This window comes from Aptenodytes forsteri, unplaced genomic scaffold, assembly GCF_000699145.1.
Source record: "Aptenodytes forsteri isolate BGI_AS27 unplaced genomic scaffold, ASM69914v1 Scaffold55, whole genome shotgun sequence".
NCBI lineage: Eukaryota > Metazoa > Chordata > Aves > Sphenisciformes > Spheniscidae > Aptenodytes > Aptenodytes forsteri.
The window spans coordinates 2120346-2138524 of NW_008796063.1; the positions used below are offsets into that span (position 1 = coordinate 2120346).

General features: G+C 39.4%; 1 protein-coding gene across 1 annotated transcript; it reads left to right on the plus strand.

Annotated features, from left to right (window-relative positions):
* Positions 1 to 823: 823 nt before the first annotated feature.
* On the plus strand, positions 824 to 13811 carry MIOS (meiosis regulator for oocyte development). Its single transcript, XM_009286355.2, has 10 exons — positions 824 to 2185; positions 2395 to 2493; positions 3457 to 3714; positions 4957 to 5126; positions 6774 to 6839; positions 7483 to 7641; positions 8396 to 8548; positions 9892 to 10096; positions 11157 to 11286; positions 11521 to 13811. The coding sequence occupies exons 1-10, from the start codon at positions 889 to 891 to the stop codon at positions 11615 to 11617; spliced, it is 2634 nt and encodes an 877-aa protein (XP_009284630.1). The 5' UTR covers positions 824 to 888; the 3' UTR covers positions 11618 to 13811.
* Positions 13812 to 18179: the final 4368 nt, after the last annotated feature.

Consider the following 18179-nt stretch of genomic DNA (forward strand, 5'->3'; position numbering starts at 1 on the left):
CTGCGGCCGGGGGGCCCCGCGCCCCCCGGAGCGCGTAGGAGCCGGGCTGGGGGGTGACCAGCAGACACGCGAAGGAGGCCCGGGAGAAGCAAACAACGGTCCCTTTTCATGCTTCCCGATCTGGTATGGCGCTGTCTGCAATTACAGACGAGGTTTGTGGGGTCTTTTTGCGTAGAGGCGCGTGTAATGATTCCGGGCATGCAGCTGCCGAAAGTGTAAATGGAATTTAACAGTAACGTTCATTTATGAATGCTGCTAGGCCAAATACGAACGAAGACAAGGTGACGTTGGGGCACGAAGTGGGATTAGGAGCAGTAGAATAAGATGAGGAGCAGAAAGTTGTATTTCTGTGGAAATCTTCAAAGAGGGCAAGCCCTTCTAGGCTTTGGAACAGACTTCAGACAAAACAGACTCTAATTTTTGTCAATTAGTGCACTTCAATTAGGCAGGGAAATTTTCTTCTACGTGTTTTAGGGAGTGGCAGCAGCACACCCACGTATCATGCCATATCACATCTCAGTTAATCCCTTCTTCCTTAATCCCGGTGTGGTGGTTGTAAACACAGCAAATCCTGTTGTCAGTTTGTAGGTGGCTGTGTTGGTTCTGTCTCAGTAGGTATAAACCAGCAAAAACAAAGTGTGCTGTGGGGAAAGTGATGTAATGCAGAGAATGCTTAAGGTTTTGGCCTGAAATGTATGTGTGTTAAACCCTTGGGCTACAAGTCATCCAAAACCATATTTTTGTTTGTTTAACGATGGTCTCAGATTACAAAGGAATTTGGGTTTTGATAACATTCCTACAAATTATTTTCTCAACAGTTTCCATATGCATGGATATCACCTGAATCTTCTTACAAGAGCTTAAGTTGTGTGTAAACTTACCCTAAATATGAGCGGCTCCAAACCTGATATTCTGTGGGCCCCGCACCACGTTGACAGATTTGTTGTATGCGATTCAGAATTGAGCCTTTACCACATTGACTCTGCTGTAAGTTCAGAACTCAAGGCAGGGTCCTTGCGGTTATCGGAAGAAACTACAGCTACGCTATTGTCAATAAATTCAGATACACCGTATATGAAATGTGTGGCTTGGTATCCAAAGTATGATCCTGAATGTCTCCTTGCTGTTGGACAGGCCAATGGTCGAGTGGTACTTACTAGCCTCGGTCAAGATCACAACTCAAAATCTAAAGATTTGATAGGCAAAGAGTTTGTTCCCAAACACGCACGGCAGTGCAATACCCTTGCGTGGAACCCACTAGATAGTAATTGGCTTGCTGCCGGGTTAGATAAACATCGGGCTGACTTTTCAGTATTGATCTGGGATATCAGTAGCAAATATGCCCCAGAGACTGCAGTTGCTACAGAGAAGGTAAGACTTTCAGCAGGAGATCCGGAAGCAGGACTGGTAGTAACGAAGCCACTGTATGAATTAGGACAGAACGATGCTTGTCTCTCTCTCTGTTGGCTTCCACGGGATCAGAAGCTGCTTTTAGCTGGAATGCATCGAAATCTGGCTATCTTTGATCTGAGGAACACAAGCCAAAAAATATTTGTAAACACCAAGGCTGTCCAAGGAGTGACTGTCGATCCCTATTTCCACGATCGTGTAGCTTCCTTCTATGAAGGCCAGGTTGCCATATGGGATTTAAGGAAGTTTGAAAAGCCTGTTTTGACCTTGACAGAGCAACCAAAACCCTTAACAAAAGTCGCGTGGTGTCCAACAAGAACTGGACTGTTAGCTACTTTAACAAGGGATAGTAATATCATTAGACTGTATGACATGCAGCATACTCCCACCCCTATTGGAGATGAAACTGAGCCAACAATAATTGAAAGAAGCGTCCAACCGTGCGAAAACTACATTGCTTCGTTTGCCTGGCATCCCACAAGTCAAAATCGAATGGTAGTAGTGACTCCCAACAGGACTATGTCCGACTTCACAGTTTTTGAAAGAATTTCTCTTGCGTGGAGTCCAGTGACATCCTTAATGTGGGCTTGTGGACGACATTTATATGAGTGTACAGAAGAAGGAAAGGCTAGTTCCTTGGAAAAAGACATAGCAACCAAAATGCGGCTCAGAGCTCTGTCAAGGTATGGTCTTGATACTGAACAAGTTTGGAGAAATCACCTCCTAGCTGGAAATGAAGATCCTCAGCTGAAATCTCTTTGGTACACTCTGCATTATATCCTTTATTTTACTGTAGTTTATATCCTAAAGAAGTAATACAGCTTTATATGCAAACCAGTTATATGAAATGCATGAAAATCTTTAAATATAATGCAACATCCTGTAAATACTTTGCGTATGTTAATAGGATGTGACTTTGAATTAAAAAAAAAATTTTTTTTTCAAACACTTGGGAAAAATTAAGCTTCCTATACATGAAAATACTTATGAAGCAGTATACTGAAGATATGGATCAAAAGCTTACAGGAAACAAAGGTCCCTTAGTTTATGCTGGCATTAAATCAATTGTGAAGTCATCTTTGGGTAAGAATGTTCCAACTTTGATAAGTTCTATTGTGGTATGTTTACAGAATGATGCACTCATGGGTTTGTCTTTAAAAAGTGTTGAAAGAGGCTATTTAAAAATACAGAAACAAAGTATTTCTGTTTGTGTTTTAATATATGAAAGTTAACAGTTTATATTACAGTAATTTGCAGAATTTTCAGTGTTCCTGGAAAGTCAGTAATCATAAAAACAAAGTATCCTCAGAGGTAAATCTTCAACTGAACTATTTCAAATGTTTGGGGTTTGACTGTGGCGCTGAAAATTCTTGCTCCCCACGTAACTATTGCATTTTTTGAAGTTCCACATAGTGGTGTAGTTCTAGGAAGCTGACTTTACTGTAGTCACTGCTAAGGTACTCAGCACATTTGTATAACTATGTTTAAATAAGCTGTCTTGTTCTGAAGTGGTAACCACCCCTAGTGCATCACATTATGCCTGTCATGCTCAGCGAAGTTTTTATTAGTATAATCTATTATTTGAATCTTCCCTTCTCTATTCATTATGTGTCTTATTAATATTTATGCTCCTTGGAGCAAAAAATAACTCTTCAGTGGTGGGAAAGCTTCTAGCATGTTGATGCTTGCTAAGAAGAGGAGAACTGGTAGAGCAGGTGCTTGACTGTGTATTATGTATTTTCAAATTGAACATACTGGTAACTCCTGTCAACTGTAACAAGAACCTCCAGAATCTTAGGAGGTAGAGGAAAGAAAAAAGACTTAGTGGGGAATACGTGTCAAGTTTAGATGCGTGATTTTTAGCAGGTCAAAATAATTTTGTGTATGCTGCTCCTTACCATGGAGTTTTTAGTCATGTTGATTTAAAGTACTAAAATATGATACTCAGCTTTTGTACTCTGCTTTATGATTGAAATCAAAGCGTTGCATTGCGATTGCAATTTAAATTGTGATCTAAGCATAATTTAACTTATTTCCCATTTCTAGGAACAACAGAGAACCTCAGGCACAGCAGGAGTGGATCTGATAGACAGGCAGATATTATTCAGTATCTGAGTGAGGAGAGATCGTTGGCTTTGCAGCTCTGTGGGTGGATAAAGAAAGGAACAGACTTAGATGTGGAACCTTTTTTAAATTCATTGGAACAGGAAGGAGACTGGGAGCGAGCTGCTGCTGTAGCACTTTTCAACTTGGACATACGGCGAGCAATACAAATTCTAAATAAAGGGGCTTCCTCGGGGAAAGGTGCGTATTGTGTTTAGTATCTTTTATTTTGGCATTATATCGCCTTAGTAGATTTTTTTCTGTAAACAGAATTATGGAAGATGGTATGGAAAAGGTGCCTTTTTTGTCTTATAAAAAAGTTGCTTGAAGTGGTTGTATTGGAGCCTGAGAATCTGACAAATCCTGGTCTTTCACTCCTCAGGCTATCATATGCCTTACTGTCTAGGTAAAATAGATTGTATGTTTCAGAATTGCCTATTGATAGGTACCCCAGAAGGTGTTACACTCGGAACTAGTGGGATTCTTTTATTTTAATGGAATTGTGTCTTCGCTAGATGTCATGTATATCTGCTTCCATTGGGCTGTATGCAGCTTTCCACCAGTGCGATGGCTGTGGAATAACTGAAATGTAATATTCAGGGTCTGCGGAAAACATTTGTTTTGGAATAACTTGCTTGGTAAGAGTTGCAACGTATAAGGGAAAAGTTAAGATACTGGAGCCAGGAGATGGAGGTGTTTTTCTTCTGTTTTCTTGCCAGCATTCCTCCTACAACTCCGATTTGCATATGTGTTCTCTTATTAAATGTAAGAGACTGTCTTGCCACTAAAGTGGCTAGGTAAGACACGAAGGGAGCTGTTAAGGTTCTTTTATTTTTAATATTGCCCCTTTTTGGTGGGGGGAAGTGTGTGTGTGCTTTCCATAGGGAAGGTTCAGAGCGGAGACATGCTATCTTCAAATTAAAAAATAAAATTGAACTTTCTGACAGAATGAGCATTTAGATGAAATAGATTTAATGTTTTTAGGAAACTTGTTAACTTGAAGCTGCTATATGCAATTGTCGTCCTCCAGCTAGGTCTATTAAGTGATGGCTATATATACAATCCTATCTTTTCACTTCTTGTGGGTATGAATTATGGTAATGACAATCTTTTATGATAGTGATAGGAACACATTTAGCAGTTCAAAACTATTTCAAAATACCAGAACGAGTGTGATGTTGCTTAAAGTATAACTCAGGCTGTCATGCATGTGGGCTTGTGACTTTTAGAGCTAACTTACCTGACCAGAGGCATTTAAAGCAGAAACTAATAAATGTTGGTGTATGCACGCTTATTTTAGCTAGTGTTAATTCTACTGCATTTTGTCTTGCATCCTGACAAAACATTCTGTTTCAAACTGATGCTTTCAATTCGAGTTTTAATTGGATTTTTTTTAAGTCCTTAACTTGAATATTGTTTCACTGATTGTTTTTCATACATCAGGTGATCTGAACCTTAATGTAGTAGCAATGGCTCTATCAGGCTACACAGATGAGAAGAACTCACTTTGGAGAGAAATGTGCAGTACTCTAAGACTGCAACTGAACAATCCCTACTTGTGTGCTATGTTTGCCTTCCTGACAAGTGAGTCTGGTTCATATGATGGTGTTTTGGTGAGTAAATTTCTGTTACGTTAAAATTCCTTTAAGTAATAGGTGCATATATGTATACACACAAACATATGTAGGGGAAGTGCTATATACTCCATGAATTAATCAGATTAGAATGTATTATTTTCTCCTGATGCTGGCAGACATCTCATATTAGTGAATGTTACATTAGTGAACAAAACATGCATAAGCAGCCAAAATATCCAATTTAGTTCACACATTTTTAGAGGAATTTTTTTTTGGCATGGAGTTATTAAAGCACTAGAAATACATCATCAAAATAATTTAAGCAGGGGGGGAAAAAGGGGAGAGAGGTTAATAATGGAAATGCACAAAGCAGAATAAGTGCAGGGGAGTTTGCAGAACTTTCATCAAGCTATATTTGCATTGAATTGTATTTTATTTTTCCTTGTTAAAATACTTGTTAAAATAATTTCACTGTGTTGAAACAGTAAACAGAATAGTTTCACATCTTCTGAAATTGGTATAAAATTGCCATGTGAAGAGAAAACTAAATGTTTAATTACATGAGATACTTTGAGCCTTTGGAGGAGTAAGATACTTAATCCTTGGTTAGAGAACAACAGAAATACTTGATTCAGTAGGAATTATTTAGCCCAAGGGAGGACTCTGTAATGTAACAGGGTAATTGGCCTAAACCTGTTGAAAACAGAGTTGTCATAATACAATGCTTTTAGGGTATTTAAAAAAAAAAAAAAAGTAAAAAACCCTAAGAATCCCAGAGGAGAGAAACCTGAATCTTTTTTTCTCTCTTCAAGAGAGAATATTCTTGTTCTCTGGATGTTAGGTAATAATTTTATAGTTGTTTTTTATTGATGAATTGGAAACTGACAGATCATAAGGTGTTTTGGTTTTTTTTTTAATTAATTTTTACTTCAGTGAGACCAGTTGAAGTTTGCATGAAAAAGATTTTGCCAAGCACATCTCCTTGTTTTGGCAATGTCAATCACAATTTCTATTCTGAGAATATCGGGAGGGAAAAATATGGGAACAGCTAAGTACCGGAATTAATCTAGTCAAAGATTTTTTTTCTTCAGTGTTGCATCCAGTAAAAGGACTAAAAAGCAGAAAGTAAATATTATTGCATTCCTGCACCTTGAGTGCCAATATACTTATGAGAAATCCATCTTCTGGGTGTTTGGAGTTAGTTTTTGGTTGGTTTTTTGTTTGTTTTGTTATTAACTTTTAGTTGTGATTTTAGGAAGGAATTGAGTGGTTAGGCTAGTTATTTTGTAAATATGGTAAGTGAAGGTTGGTTTGTTTTTCTTCCCCCTGTGACTTGGTGAGACTGGCTATATGTGCTAGAAGCACTAAGCCCAGCTCTACATGACTTGCAAAGTTTCTTTTTCCAGAGTTTCATAAACCACGTAGGATGTGCTGTACCAGGCTTTCCTGCCATTTGAGTACATTGTTCCAGTAGCCGCAGTCTTGCTCTGATACCTGTATCTGAGTATAAACGATTGATCTGATATTTAGCGTTAGCTTTCTTCAGATGTGGTTTTCTTTGTACATAATCAATTTCATAGTATTAGTTATACAATAGTGCAAGTGTTCTGACTTTTACAAACAATGTATTGAAAAAGCGGAAACTTGCATGTGATGATAGTATTCCCATTTTTCTCTCCAAAGTATGAAAATAACGTAGCTGTACGAGACAGAGTGGCATTTGCTTGCAAGTTCCTCAGTGATGCTCAGGTAAGTTTGTTGTTGCACATTTAAGCAAACTGTTAAGCTGGGCTTTATTTAGAGGCAGAAGGAACTCTGGGGTGGAGGGGTGGACAGTGGAAGCAATGAGTCATGGGTGATTTGGTTTTTCTCATCACAGTAGGATATAAGGTATGGTATAGTCTGGTCTTCAGTTTGTACCTTCAGCTTGATTTTTATTTTTTTTCTCGTTTGGGTTTTTTATTAGTATTCATGACATGCTAGTTTGTTAAATGCTATTGCATTATCTGTATGTCTGTTTTACTGGAGAGTATTTGTATTTATTCAGTATTTATTTCCAGTTATTTACGTTCTCTCGAATTAAGGCTTGGTTTTACAGCAGGAATGTTTTCTTTTAAGTTCACTGAAGTATTTAAAGAATACATAACCTCCCTCTTTGCACTCCCTATCAGGAGGCTTAAAGTTTGTTGACAAATACTTGAATTCTTGCAATATAGTGGCTATAGCCATATAACTTTTTCTGCATAACATCCAGCGAGCAGCATGTTCTGTTAGCAGCAGACACTCTTAAAGAAAGCTATTCAAATCATGAAAAGTCTTGTCATATGCCAACATAAATGAGTTAGGAAGGGATGAACAGACGGCAAAAGTTAAGTAAATTTTCTTTTTATAGCTGAACAGGTTTATTGAAAAGCTGACGAATGAAATGAAAGATGCTGGGAATTTGGAGGGAATACTCTTAACAGGGCTGACAAAAGATGGAGTTGACTTGATGGAAAGTTATGTTGACAGAACTGGAGATGTCCAGACAGCAAGCTATTGCATGCTACAGGTTAGTGTTTCACTCCAGAATAAATCTTTATAGGGAAGAACTACACGTAGTTTCTTTAGCAGTATAGATAGTACTGAATCTTGTGAACTAAAAAGTATTTTCTATAATAAATTGGGACGATATGTATCATGCCTGTTTTGCGGAATCATCAGAAACACTCGATGTCAACTATAAGCATGTATCTTCACTCTCTCTGGTTGAGGTAGCTTGAGGAGATAGTAGGGGAAAGAGGCAGAACCTTTTCAGGAGCTGAACTGGGAATCCATTCCCCTGCTTATTGCTGGTGTGTTTCGTGACAGGTCATTTTTTTCTTTTGCTTCCGGGATTTTGATAAGAGAACTGAGGTGAGGTTTTTTGTTTGTCTGTAGGCATTGGGTTTGGCTTTTTTTATGATGGACTTGTCTTGGCCCTCACACAGTTGCAGCGATTGCCAGCACTGTGTTTAACTGCATATGTAATCATAACAATGAGATAGACTGTGATATGTGACAGAATTTTATAATCCTTCATCTGACAGACAGGAGTTTTTAGTTGTGCTGCCATATCCTCCTATTTTCAACCAGAGAGGCAGACTGAAGAAAATGATTATCAAACTCGCATTATAGTTTAACAGAAAATTAATCTTTTTCTAGGCGAATTACACTGTATTATTTCTCGTATCTTGTGGTACGCTTTGTAAAGTCTTTTGAAAAAGTGAAGAATAGGTATTGTGTATCTTCAGTGTGAGTCTGACATTTTTTCCTGCCTGCTTTAGGGTTCTCCATCGGATGTACTTAAGGATGAGAGGGTTCAGTACTGGATCGAGAACTACAGGAATCTTTTAGATGCTTGGAGATTTTGGCATAAACGTGCAGAATTTGATATCCATAGGAGTAAGCTGGATCCCAGTTCAAAACCTTTAGCACAGGTAAATGTAATTCTTGTATGAAGTATGACCAGTCCAGAAAGGAAGGTCGCATGGTACTTCTGTAGAAAAAAATTGCTGGCTGCACCTTGGCTTTCATGGGGATTCATGTGCAAAAGAAAGATTTCAGCTAAGGCTGCCCTAAAAAGTAGCTGTGGTTTTTTTTGAAATATTTTTTTAGAAAGGACTTGATAACTGTTTTGATAGAGAGTACAGAAATATGGTAAATAAATCTACATTTCTTCATATCTAATCTAGGAAATCAGTTCCCTACCATTTTATTTGTGTTCTTTTTTTTTCTTTTCTTAAACCTTTTTCTTTCAAATAACAGGTTGTCTTTCAGAAACTGTAACTTTTCAACACTTTTTCTGGGGAAACTGGGTTTTTTTTCCTCCCACGTTGAAAAACAAAATCAGAGATGTACCATCCAGCTAAATTCAGCATCAGGGTGAGGATGAGGCTGAAACCAGGGAATTGAACCAAGAACCAGTTCAAATTGGCTCGGTTTTAATTGAAGCAAACCTTGAAGCTATTTTGAAGCCCTTGAATCTTAAACTAAAAGTGGACAGCAGCAACTTTCATTATCAGTTCTGAACATAAGCTAAACCAAAAACTAACGCCCTGTCCAAATGCTGTCTACTTAACATCTGGTGGCATTTTTCGCCAACATGATTTAACCACAGCACCTTCCACTCTCTCATGTCTGCTAGGTATGTGCGTTACAACCCTTGGGGCTCAAGGGTTTCTAAGGAGGCTATTTTTTAATTCATGTATCCATCACAGCTGTTTAAGAAGAGCTGCATCCGTACTGCTCCGAGTGGGAGGGAGTTGAGTTTACTGCTCCTTCCTTATGTGATCAACATAAAGAGCCCCTAAAGAGTTTAAAATATGTGCTCCTTGGTATGAAGTCACAACTTGTGGCATAAGGTATGCAGATGAAGATTATTAGGAAAATCCTCATGTTGGGGACTCTAGAGTGGGTCACCTGACTATAAGGAGGGAGAGACCAGGTTTAATTATACAGTGAGTAGAGTAAACTTAATTTCTTCCATTACTGCAGATATAGCTTTTTATTATCTTAAATAATAGCTTTCCAAGTTTTAGCAATTGTGCATGTTTTTATGTGCTCTTGAGGTAAGTGAGCATCATTAAGGCCTACTTCTTGGGACTGTGTGCCACATCTATAAGCCAAGATGTTAGGAACTCCTTCACAAGTAGCCTTGGCTTTCCAGGGCATGCTCTAGAATATCTGGTAAATAAGTGTTTGCTAGCTTGAACGAATTCACTCATGGGTGTAGCAAAAATGGAACCAAACCAAAAAATTAATGGGCTTTTGTTCTCTTTAGGTGTTTGTGAGTTGCAATTTCTGTGGAAAATCGATCTCTTACAGCTGTTCAGCTATTCCTCATCAGGGGCGAGGTTTTAGCCAATATGGAGTTAGTGGTTCACCAACTAAGTCGAAAGTTACAAGCTGTCCTGGTTGCCGTAAACCCCTTCCTCGCTGTGCACTTTGCTTGATAAATATGGGAACACCAGTTTCCAGCTGTCCAGGTATGACACAATGGGTTTTAGTTATTCAGCTAGAGTACTAGTTAGAGGCCTAATTAGCAGATCCTGTTGGAAGATCTTCTGTTGCACCTTTTTCTTTCTATTTGTACTCATACTGTAAATATTCATACTTGTAATTTTGAGGGAGGAAGACCGTAATTGAAAACTCGTTTACATCCCATCTGATTTTATGGTGAAACCTATGTCTCAGTTCTTTGGTGTCAGACAGTATGCACAGTTACTTGGTTCTGACAGTTTTCCCACTGAGGTTGTCAGTGAAATTCCATGGTTGGACAGATGAAAAGATTCAACTATTGTGGTGGTCAGTATTGTGAGCTTTAAAACTGTAAGAAATGGTAAGTGTGTTTTCTTGAGATGAATTGTAGGGATGCTACAGAAATCTTGGAATGTAAATTAATTGATTTTTAGCTGGAAGAGGAAGAGAATAACGTGGTATACTTTCTGTCACTAAGTATGAAAGAATGTATGGGTCATGCTGTCACAGCTAAGAAATATTATGACTAGAATCTTTTGGTTCTAAATGTCTTGGGCTCAGCATTATACAAGGTCTAAATGAAACTGATTTTGTCCGTATTTTTAGGTCACTCTTGTTCTAGAGCCATGAGCAGCTGTGCTCATGTCATCTATTTATATATCTCCTCGTTCTTTCACTGATCTGTTACGACTTCTATATTGTAATTGTTCCAATTCATAACTTAATTTTGTTGATTTTTCTAAAGCAGAATATTTCATGTGCAGTAGAACAGGCCCATAATTCACTGAAACACAAATCACTGTTGAAAGAGATTCTGTCTGTAAAGTTTGTTTAATAGGCAAGTTTAGCACGTCCGTAAGATGTGAAACAACAGCTCAGGAATATAATTCTTATTTTGGCATTCCACCAGTTCTTAATAATTTTACTGACTTCTCTTTTAAAATCAGGCCACTTCTTCACATAATGTTCCTAATTTCAAATTTATTCTAATAGTGTTACTGGGACTGAAATATAAATGAAGCATAATGATTTACAAGCATATTTGGGGGGGGGGTTGCCTCTGCACAGGAGGATCCAAGTCAGATGAAAAAGTGGATCTTAGCAAAGACAAGAAGTTAGCCCAGTTCAACAACTGGTTTACTTGGTGTCACAACTGTAGGCATGGTGGACATGCTGGGCATATGCTTAGCTGGTTCAGGTAAGTTGATGTTAAAATCTTTCTTATTTAACATGTGTATGTTGCGCTCAGTAGGACATGCCTTCTTTGCTGTATCTATCGTTATAATGTTTTGTTGGTTTAGAGCATATGCAAAACTTAACCATGAAGCTGAGTTTTTCTGAGGTACTGTGTCCCTGCACATACTTAAATGTATAGATTACAAAATTCTTGTTAGTTTTATTTTACCTGTTTTTTTCTGCTGTTGCTATCTAGGGACCATACTGAGTGCCCGGTTTCTGCCTGCTCTTGTAAGTGTATGCAGCTGGATACAACAGGGAATCTCATTCCGGCAGAGACTGTCCAGGCATAAATATTGTTTGAAAATGTGGGGCTCTCTAATGGATGTCCATCATAGTCCAAGCATATATTTTAGACAAAGGTCATTTGTGACTTACTGACTGTGAAAAAATAAATTGCTATCAGATTAGTAAAATGATGTGTGTGTGACTGTGCTTGGTAGAAACAGGTATTCCTGAAATGAGCCTCTGGGTATATATAGTGTGTGGTCCTTGTTCAGAGGATGGAAGCAGTTCAGTTCAAAAGCACCCCTGGAATTGCAGACTCTTTGGATTTGCTAAAATCCAAAGAACTTTAATAAGGTTTTCAGGGTAATGCTGATCGGCCCTTTTATTTGTTTTCCAAACAAAGCAGTGTTCACAGCAAATACGCTGTGAAAGTGGGCCTTCAAAATAAACACCTGAAGAGTGTTCTTCAGAAGATCGCAAAGTGATGCTGTGGATTCCTCTGTTCATTGTTTGATCACACTTTCTTGTATGCAAATGATCATTTCCTTGTAAGTTCATTCAAAGTGCCACTGTTAATTGTATTCTAAAGATTTTTATTTTAAAGACAAATCCATTTCTTTCTGTTCTCAAGTTTTGTTAATAGTAAAGCAATATCTTTGCAATTCAAGCTCTTATTTAATTTACCTACATACCTAGCTGATGTGAATTTTAATGCTAAAGAATTTGGGGGTTGTGCCTCCTAGCGATGTCTATATCCTACAGAAGAGTTCCCTGAAAAGTCATGTGTCTGTTTCAGTGCAGAGTGCAGGTAAACTATAGGAGGTTGCATTTGATTGATTAGTTTTTAACGTAGTACTGTGAAGATCTGAAATCTCAAGGACTGGAGACTTGTAAATATTTAAGTTTTAAACTACATGCTGAGTTTTGACTACAAAAATATTTGAAGACTTTTGGATAATCAGCATTTCCCTGTACTTCTGAAATACGCTGGGAAGTGTGAAATCAAGCTATATAAATCCTGCTTCTGGTCACTGGCGGACACCAGTCTGCTCCCAAAAGGCTGCACGATTTTAGGTCATTGACCAGAAGTAGCTCTGGATATGTTACCAGCTGGAATTCAGATTATTTATTAACTTGAGAGAGAGTCGGTATTTTGCTAATACTGTGCTAGGAGCTAATCGGTATTGTTGTCCTTGATTTTGTAGGCAACAAAATTCATACAAATTAGGGAAAAAAAACCTGTTTTAAGGTATGTGATAACAACATCAGTTTACTTGGTGTGTGTTTATTTACTAGTAGAAACAGTATATGAGTTACTTAACACTTGTGTGCTATGAAATACTAAATGGAATGCTAGCAATAAACTGGTACCATATTGCCAGGACTGTGAAAATTGGTGTTTTAAAAGAGAGTATATTGTAATATACCACTAGTTCTAAGTGCTCCAGTGTAGTTGCAACAAGATAGAACGTGGAGACGTTTTCTGTAGATGTACATGATTACATTCAGGACTTTGGGTTATATTTTCTGATGTAGCATTAATGTTGTAATACATCTGCTACATTTATTCTGATCTAAAATTCTTGCCTAATTGACAAGGATCTTTTTTTAAGTTAAAAATCTAAGAGGTACTTGATATTTGCGGGCATGGGAGAGCAGTTACTTTTTTTTCTTGTTAGAATATTTATTTCTCTTTCCAGTATTTTTGGACACTTCATGTTGCTGTTGAAGAGCTCTTCAAAATGTTCTCCATTTATAATTGTAAGCTGGGGTTTAATGTATGATACCCTAGTTATATAAATACAGGCAATAAAACTTTTGCTTTATGGAAATGAGGATTTGTAAGTGTCAAGAATATGTTTTTATTCCTCTGTAGTAACAATGTTTAGTAAATTTTCCCGATAAATTCCATGTCTGGGTGAATGCAACTACTAACTTACAATGTCTCATTTTCTTATGTAAAGAAAACTCATTTATAACATTTTTGACTTGACTATACCTGTTTGTGTCAAATTCTGTCATTTCATTAAGTTAGATGCTTACTTTGATACTCAGCATGTCTTTGAAATGTTTTGGATTATGAACGTGTGCATATTCTGGCACAGTATAGCTATCAGTTTTGGCTGTTGTAATTGGTAATCAGGCTTTCAGGCCAGTAATGACACTATTTGCAAAATTTACAAAGCAAGAGGTTTATGTTTTTTAATGATGAGATTTTTTCCTTGTTTTGCTTTTAAATTAATAAAGCTGTGATTTTGGGGATGTTTTGTTGTCTTCTAACAAAGTATAGCTACAAACATTTTATTAGCTGCAGGTACTTTTATGTTTACTGTTTTCTGATCTGCTCAACTCTGATAGAGTTAACTAGATGAAGGTGGCCTTGCATGCTACAATGTTTTGACCCTATGGTTCACACTGATTGCATTTAATTATTTTCATTTCATTATATGCTCCAGCCTTGCCTCCCTTCCCTAATTAAGCCCAAGCACTTTCTCTGCTTGCACATGAGCACAATGTGAGTTGTGCATGTGTCCATGCCCAAGCAAGGACAGCAGAGCAGGTCTGGTGACAGTGACCAGGGTCAGCCGAGAGTCCAGCGACTGCCAGACAAGTCTGCGGTGACACCCCCGACAAGGCTTCTCCCCGTCTCCTGTGTGCAGCCCTAGGTTCCTGCACGGTACTTCACTGCACAGCACCGTTCTGGTGCCCTTCCTCAGGGTCCCCACTAGAACTGAATTTCCCCAAGAGAATTTGCCAAATTTTAGTCTGTTCCTCCATTTCAGACTCGTGGACTGCTTTCTGTACCTTAACCAACTGGGACATAAAACCATTCCCCTTCTGGGCTGTCAGAGCAGAGAGGGAAGTCACAGTAGCTTGCTGGCCCAGGAGGAGGGCTGCTCCCAGCTTCCTTACCTGGGAGTCCTTCTGCCCCGCTGCCACAGGGCTTCGAGCAGGAGTGACTCTCAACCATCAAGTGATGATTTCCATGTCCACCAGACACGCCAAGGAGAGGTTTGGCTGAAGAAAGTGGGGGCACCTGGATTGCAGCACAGCCCTTGTTAATAGTGGCAATCTCTCGTGACTCCACACAAGGGCCGGTGGGCTGCTGCTGTGCTGTTGCCCTCCCAAAGTGCAGAGATTCCTTCATCCCGTGTGTAGGTTCCCTAAATAAGACTCTTCATCACGTCTGTTTTATAATTTTTATTTGCAGTTTAGCCTGCTGGACAGCTAAAACAGACTGACAGTTTAAGAATTGTTTCTCAAAACAGCTCTCCAACTTCCAAACAGTATTTCATGAAGACTGGACTGCCTGGCAGCCCCTGCAACAAGGCAGGCTGCTAGCCTTAAGCTGCCTCTCGGTTTTGAAGTGCTTAGTAACCAGCTTCTGCTAAAGCCTAACCTCCACTGCAGCCAGGCAAGGCCAGTGTGGGGCCTGCCCAATCCCCTCTCCACCTTTCCAACAGCTATCTTGCCCAATCTGTGCTTCCCCATGCCTCTGGCAGACACGCCTTCTGTACCAGATTTGTTTTTTCCAGTTACGCTTACTGAGATCAGGATCCTGCCAACTATGCCAGATGTTGCAGGAGGAGAAGGCAACGTGACAGTGTCCCCCATGCCAGCGTTAGGAAGGGTGCTCCAAACATTCCCTTAGCAAGGGCAGGGAAAAAGTTGCCAGGTCCCAGAAGTCAGTCACAAGTGTGGTGGGAGCAGTAGGCTCGCTGTCCTGCTGCAAACGACGGGAACCTCTCCCTGCCAGCCCTGATTATGTCACTCACTTCATACCCCCCTTTCCTCTCCCAGGTTCCCACCCTTTACCACCCTCATGTCCTCCCAAAGAAGCCACCAGCTCCTATTCACACCTTCCATTACTGGCCCTGGTTTTGGTGACATCCCTCTTTGGTGTTTATGATACGGTTGCCCCGGTGACTCCCCTTCAGCCAGCAACCCACGAAGCCGCTGTTTCCTGTGTTACTATCTACAAGCTCTGGCAGTTTCTCGCACCTTCATCTTGTTAGTGCAGTCCCAACTGACGGTTAGCAGGCCCCGTGGTTATTCATTTCCCTTGGGTATCTGAAATGGCTGGCAGTTTCCCGCATTGCTGTCCTGGTAAATGTATGTATGACCTGAGCATTACTTTAATACCAAGAATATTTTACGGTTCCCTGCATTGCTGCTTGTCAGCATAGCCACATAGCCGGGGTAGGCCATTTATTCACAAACCTTGATAGTCTATAGAGAAGCAGGTGAATGAAAAGCACATAGTGGAAAGTTGTAGTTGTATACTGCTTGCCTAGCCAGGTATCATCGCTGCGGGGCCGGATGAACTAGAGTCGTCTTGACGGACAAAGGGAAACTGTAGCATTTACCACTGGGATGTGTTGAAACATTTACACACAAGACCACAGACCCAAGGCTGGTCTCTGTATGGGGGTAAAGTGCTACAGCCATCTAGCGGTAGACTATTTTATTACGCCTGGATAGCCTTGGTAACTAACTACCTAACATTTTACAGAATATATGTACGTGCACAAAATACCAATTTTCTGAAGTAGAATAGTACAAAAGACTTTTAAATGCTAGGAAAGCATGCATGCAGTTATTAAGAATGACATTTTATTCTACTGAGCACTAAAATACAGCGGTGATAGCACTACAGGATGGAGCATGGTATCATGCCACATGGACCTCATGTTCTTGTTTGCTGCATGAGACAGACTCCTACTTCAGAAGTCCTCCTCCTTCCCAGTGACAGTAACTTTGTCATTGTCTGTCTTCTAAGTAGAGAGGGGAAAAAATAGATCACCTGTTAACTTGATCATCCACCCAGTTTGTAGTAACTTTGATCAATAAGAAGTCTGTAAAACATAAATTCCTTGACTGAAAATGGAGATGCCTATAAATAAGCACAAAGCTAGCTATTAAACCTGAAACCTGCTTGTATGAAAGGTTAATGAACATGGCTAAGGTTTATTTGAAATACTTTGAAATATTTTATTTATTAATTCACAGAGAGTGTTTCCAAAGTTAGTTAGATTTTACTTTCATTGTGTTACCTTAAGAGATGTAAGAATTCTGCTACATGCTGTAAGTAGCCTGGATGGTAACAAAACTGGGCACTGTGTGGAAGTTTATATGGTTGAAGTCATGACAAGCTGGCTCAATCTGGTACTTCTGCTTAGACTCCCACCAAGAATGAAGGTTGTGATGGGAAGTCAATTGCGCTTGAAGTCCCCAAGCCTAACTAGACATCTTCCAAGCGTTTAACATCAGTGCAAAAGGCAAGTACCTTGTACTCCACTTTGTTAAAATTACCTGTGTCGGGTAAAATAGAACAGGAGTCACCATACATCACTGAAAACAGCACTCTAACATGTAATACTGACACGAATAGTTAAATGTAGTCGGATCTTTTTTATTGGAGAAGAGACCATTTTCAAGACGCAAAATACCCGCCCATGTTCCATAAATTTGTATCAAAGCAAATGAAATAAAAACAACTTTACATTAAAACCCCACCAAATGTCTTCAATACAAGTTTCCTGTAAAGTATCCTAGAACCTCTACCAACAACAACAGAAAGGTGCCTACAAAACTTCAGTTTCTAGCAAGTCCAGTCCTGCAAGAGAACACCCCTCAGGGATGCAAAAGGGTTAAATACATACAGACAGTGAGATATCCACAGAAGTGTTCTTCTTGCTGAATAAGTACATTTTCAAAGAAAACATTCTTCACTGGCAATACATGGCACATGTAACAGCATCTTTTCAGTATATTTGTTGGAAATAAATGCAACTGTTATCATGCTGTCAGGCAAGAAAGCTACGGTACTGTTGTCCCCTCTGAAGCTCTAAATATACGCTAAGAAAATCAATTGTTCCTCCCAGTACTGAATGGGAAGTATTCAGAGAATTCATGAATAATTTTTAGTGCTTCATTGTAGAGCTCCAGATCTGAAAGAGGGCAAAGAAAATGGTTATGATGCATAAGCTAAATTCCCCACAAGCAAATGACAGCATTAAGGCATTGCTCAGTTTAAAGCAGTATAGCTGAGCGTTCCCAGTCTCCCTCACCCTCCCCAGTTTTCCCAAGGCAGCCACACTCTCATTGCATACTTTCTGGAGCGTTATTCTTAGGCTTTCTAGCTGCACACTCACACAAGGTCCAGTGCAAGGCAAGAACCAGGCAGTCAGGAGTGAGAGAATGATCAGACCATGGCAATGACCTAGACTGGCTCCAGCTTTAAGTCAGTCCCTACAGTTTGACAGTAAAACAGAGTATTTTGTACAAATTTTTTCCCATGACACTCTCCTTTTCTACATTCTACTCCATATCTGGCAGCTTGAAGAAAGACCTTGTCTGTAAGAAAAAATAATCAAGCTCTTCCTTTGTTGTGGTTTAACCCAGCAGGCAGCTAAACACCACACAGCTGTCCACTCACTCCCCCCGCAGTGGGATGGGGGAGAGAATTGGGGAAAAAAAGTAAAATTCATGGGTTGAGGTAAAGACAGCTTAATAGGACAGAAAAGGAAGGGGAAAAATAATAACGATAAAAGAATATACAAAACAAGTGATGCACAATGCAATTGCTCACCACCCACCGACTGATGCCCAGCCAGTTCCCAAGCA

What these genes read in the sequence shown, in the direction of transcription:
- MIOS (XM_009286355.2), top strand. Translation starts at nt 889, where the DNA reads ATGAGCGGCTCCAAACCTGATATTCTGTGGGCCCCGCACCACGTTGAC. An exon ending in AGTTCCTCAGTGATGCTCAG is followed by an intron (nt 6,840 to 7,482) that starts GTAAGTTTGTTG and finishes TTCTTTTTATAG; the next exon opens with CTGAACAGGTTTATTGAAAA. An exon ending in CAAGCTATTGCATGCTACAG is followed by an intron (nt 7,642 to 8,395) that starts GTTAGTGTTTCA and finishes TGCCTGCTTTAG; the next exon opens with GGTTCTCCATCGGATGTACT.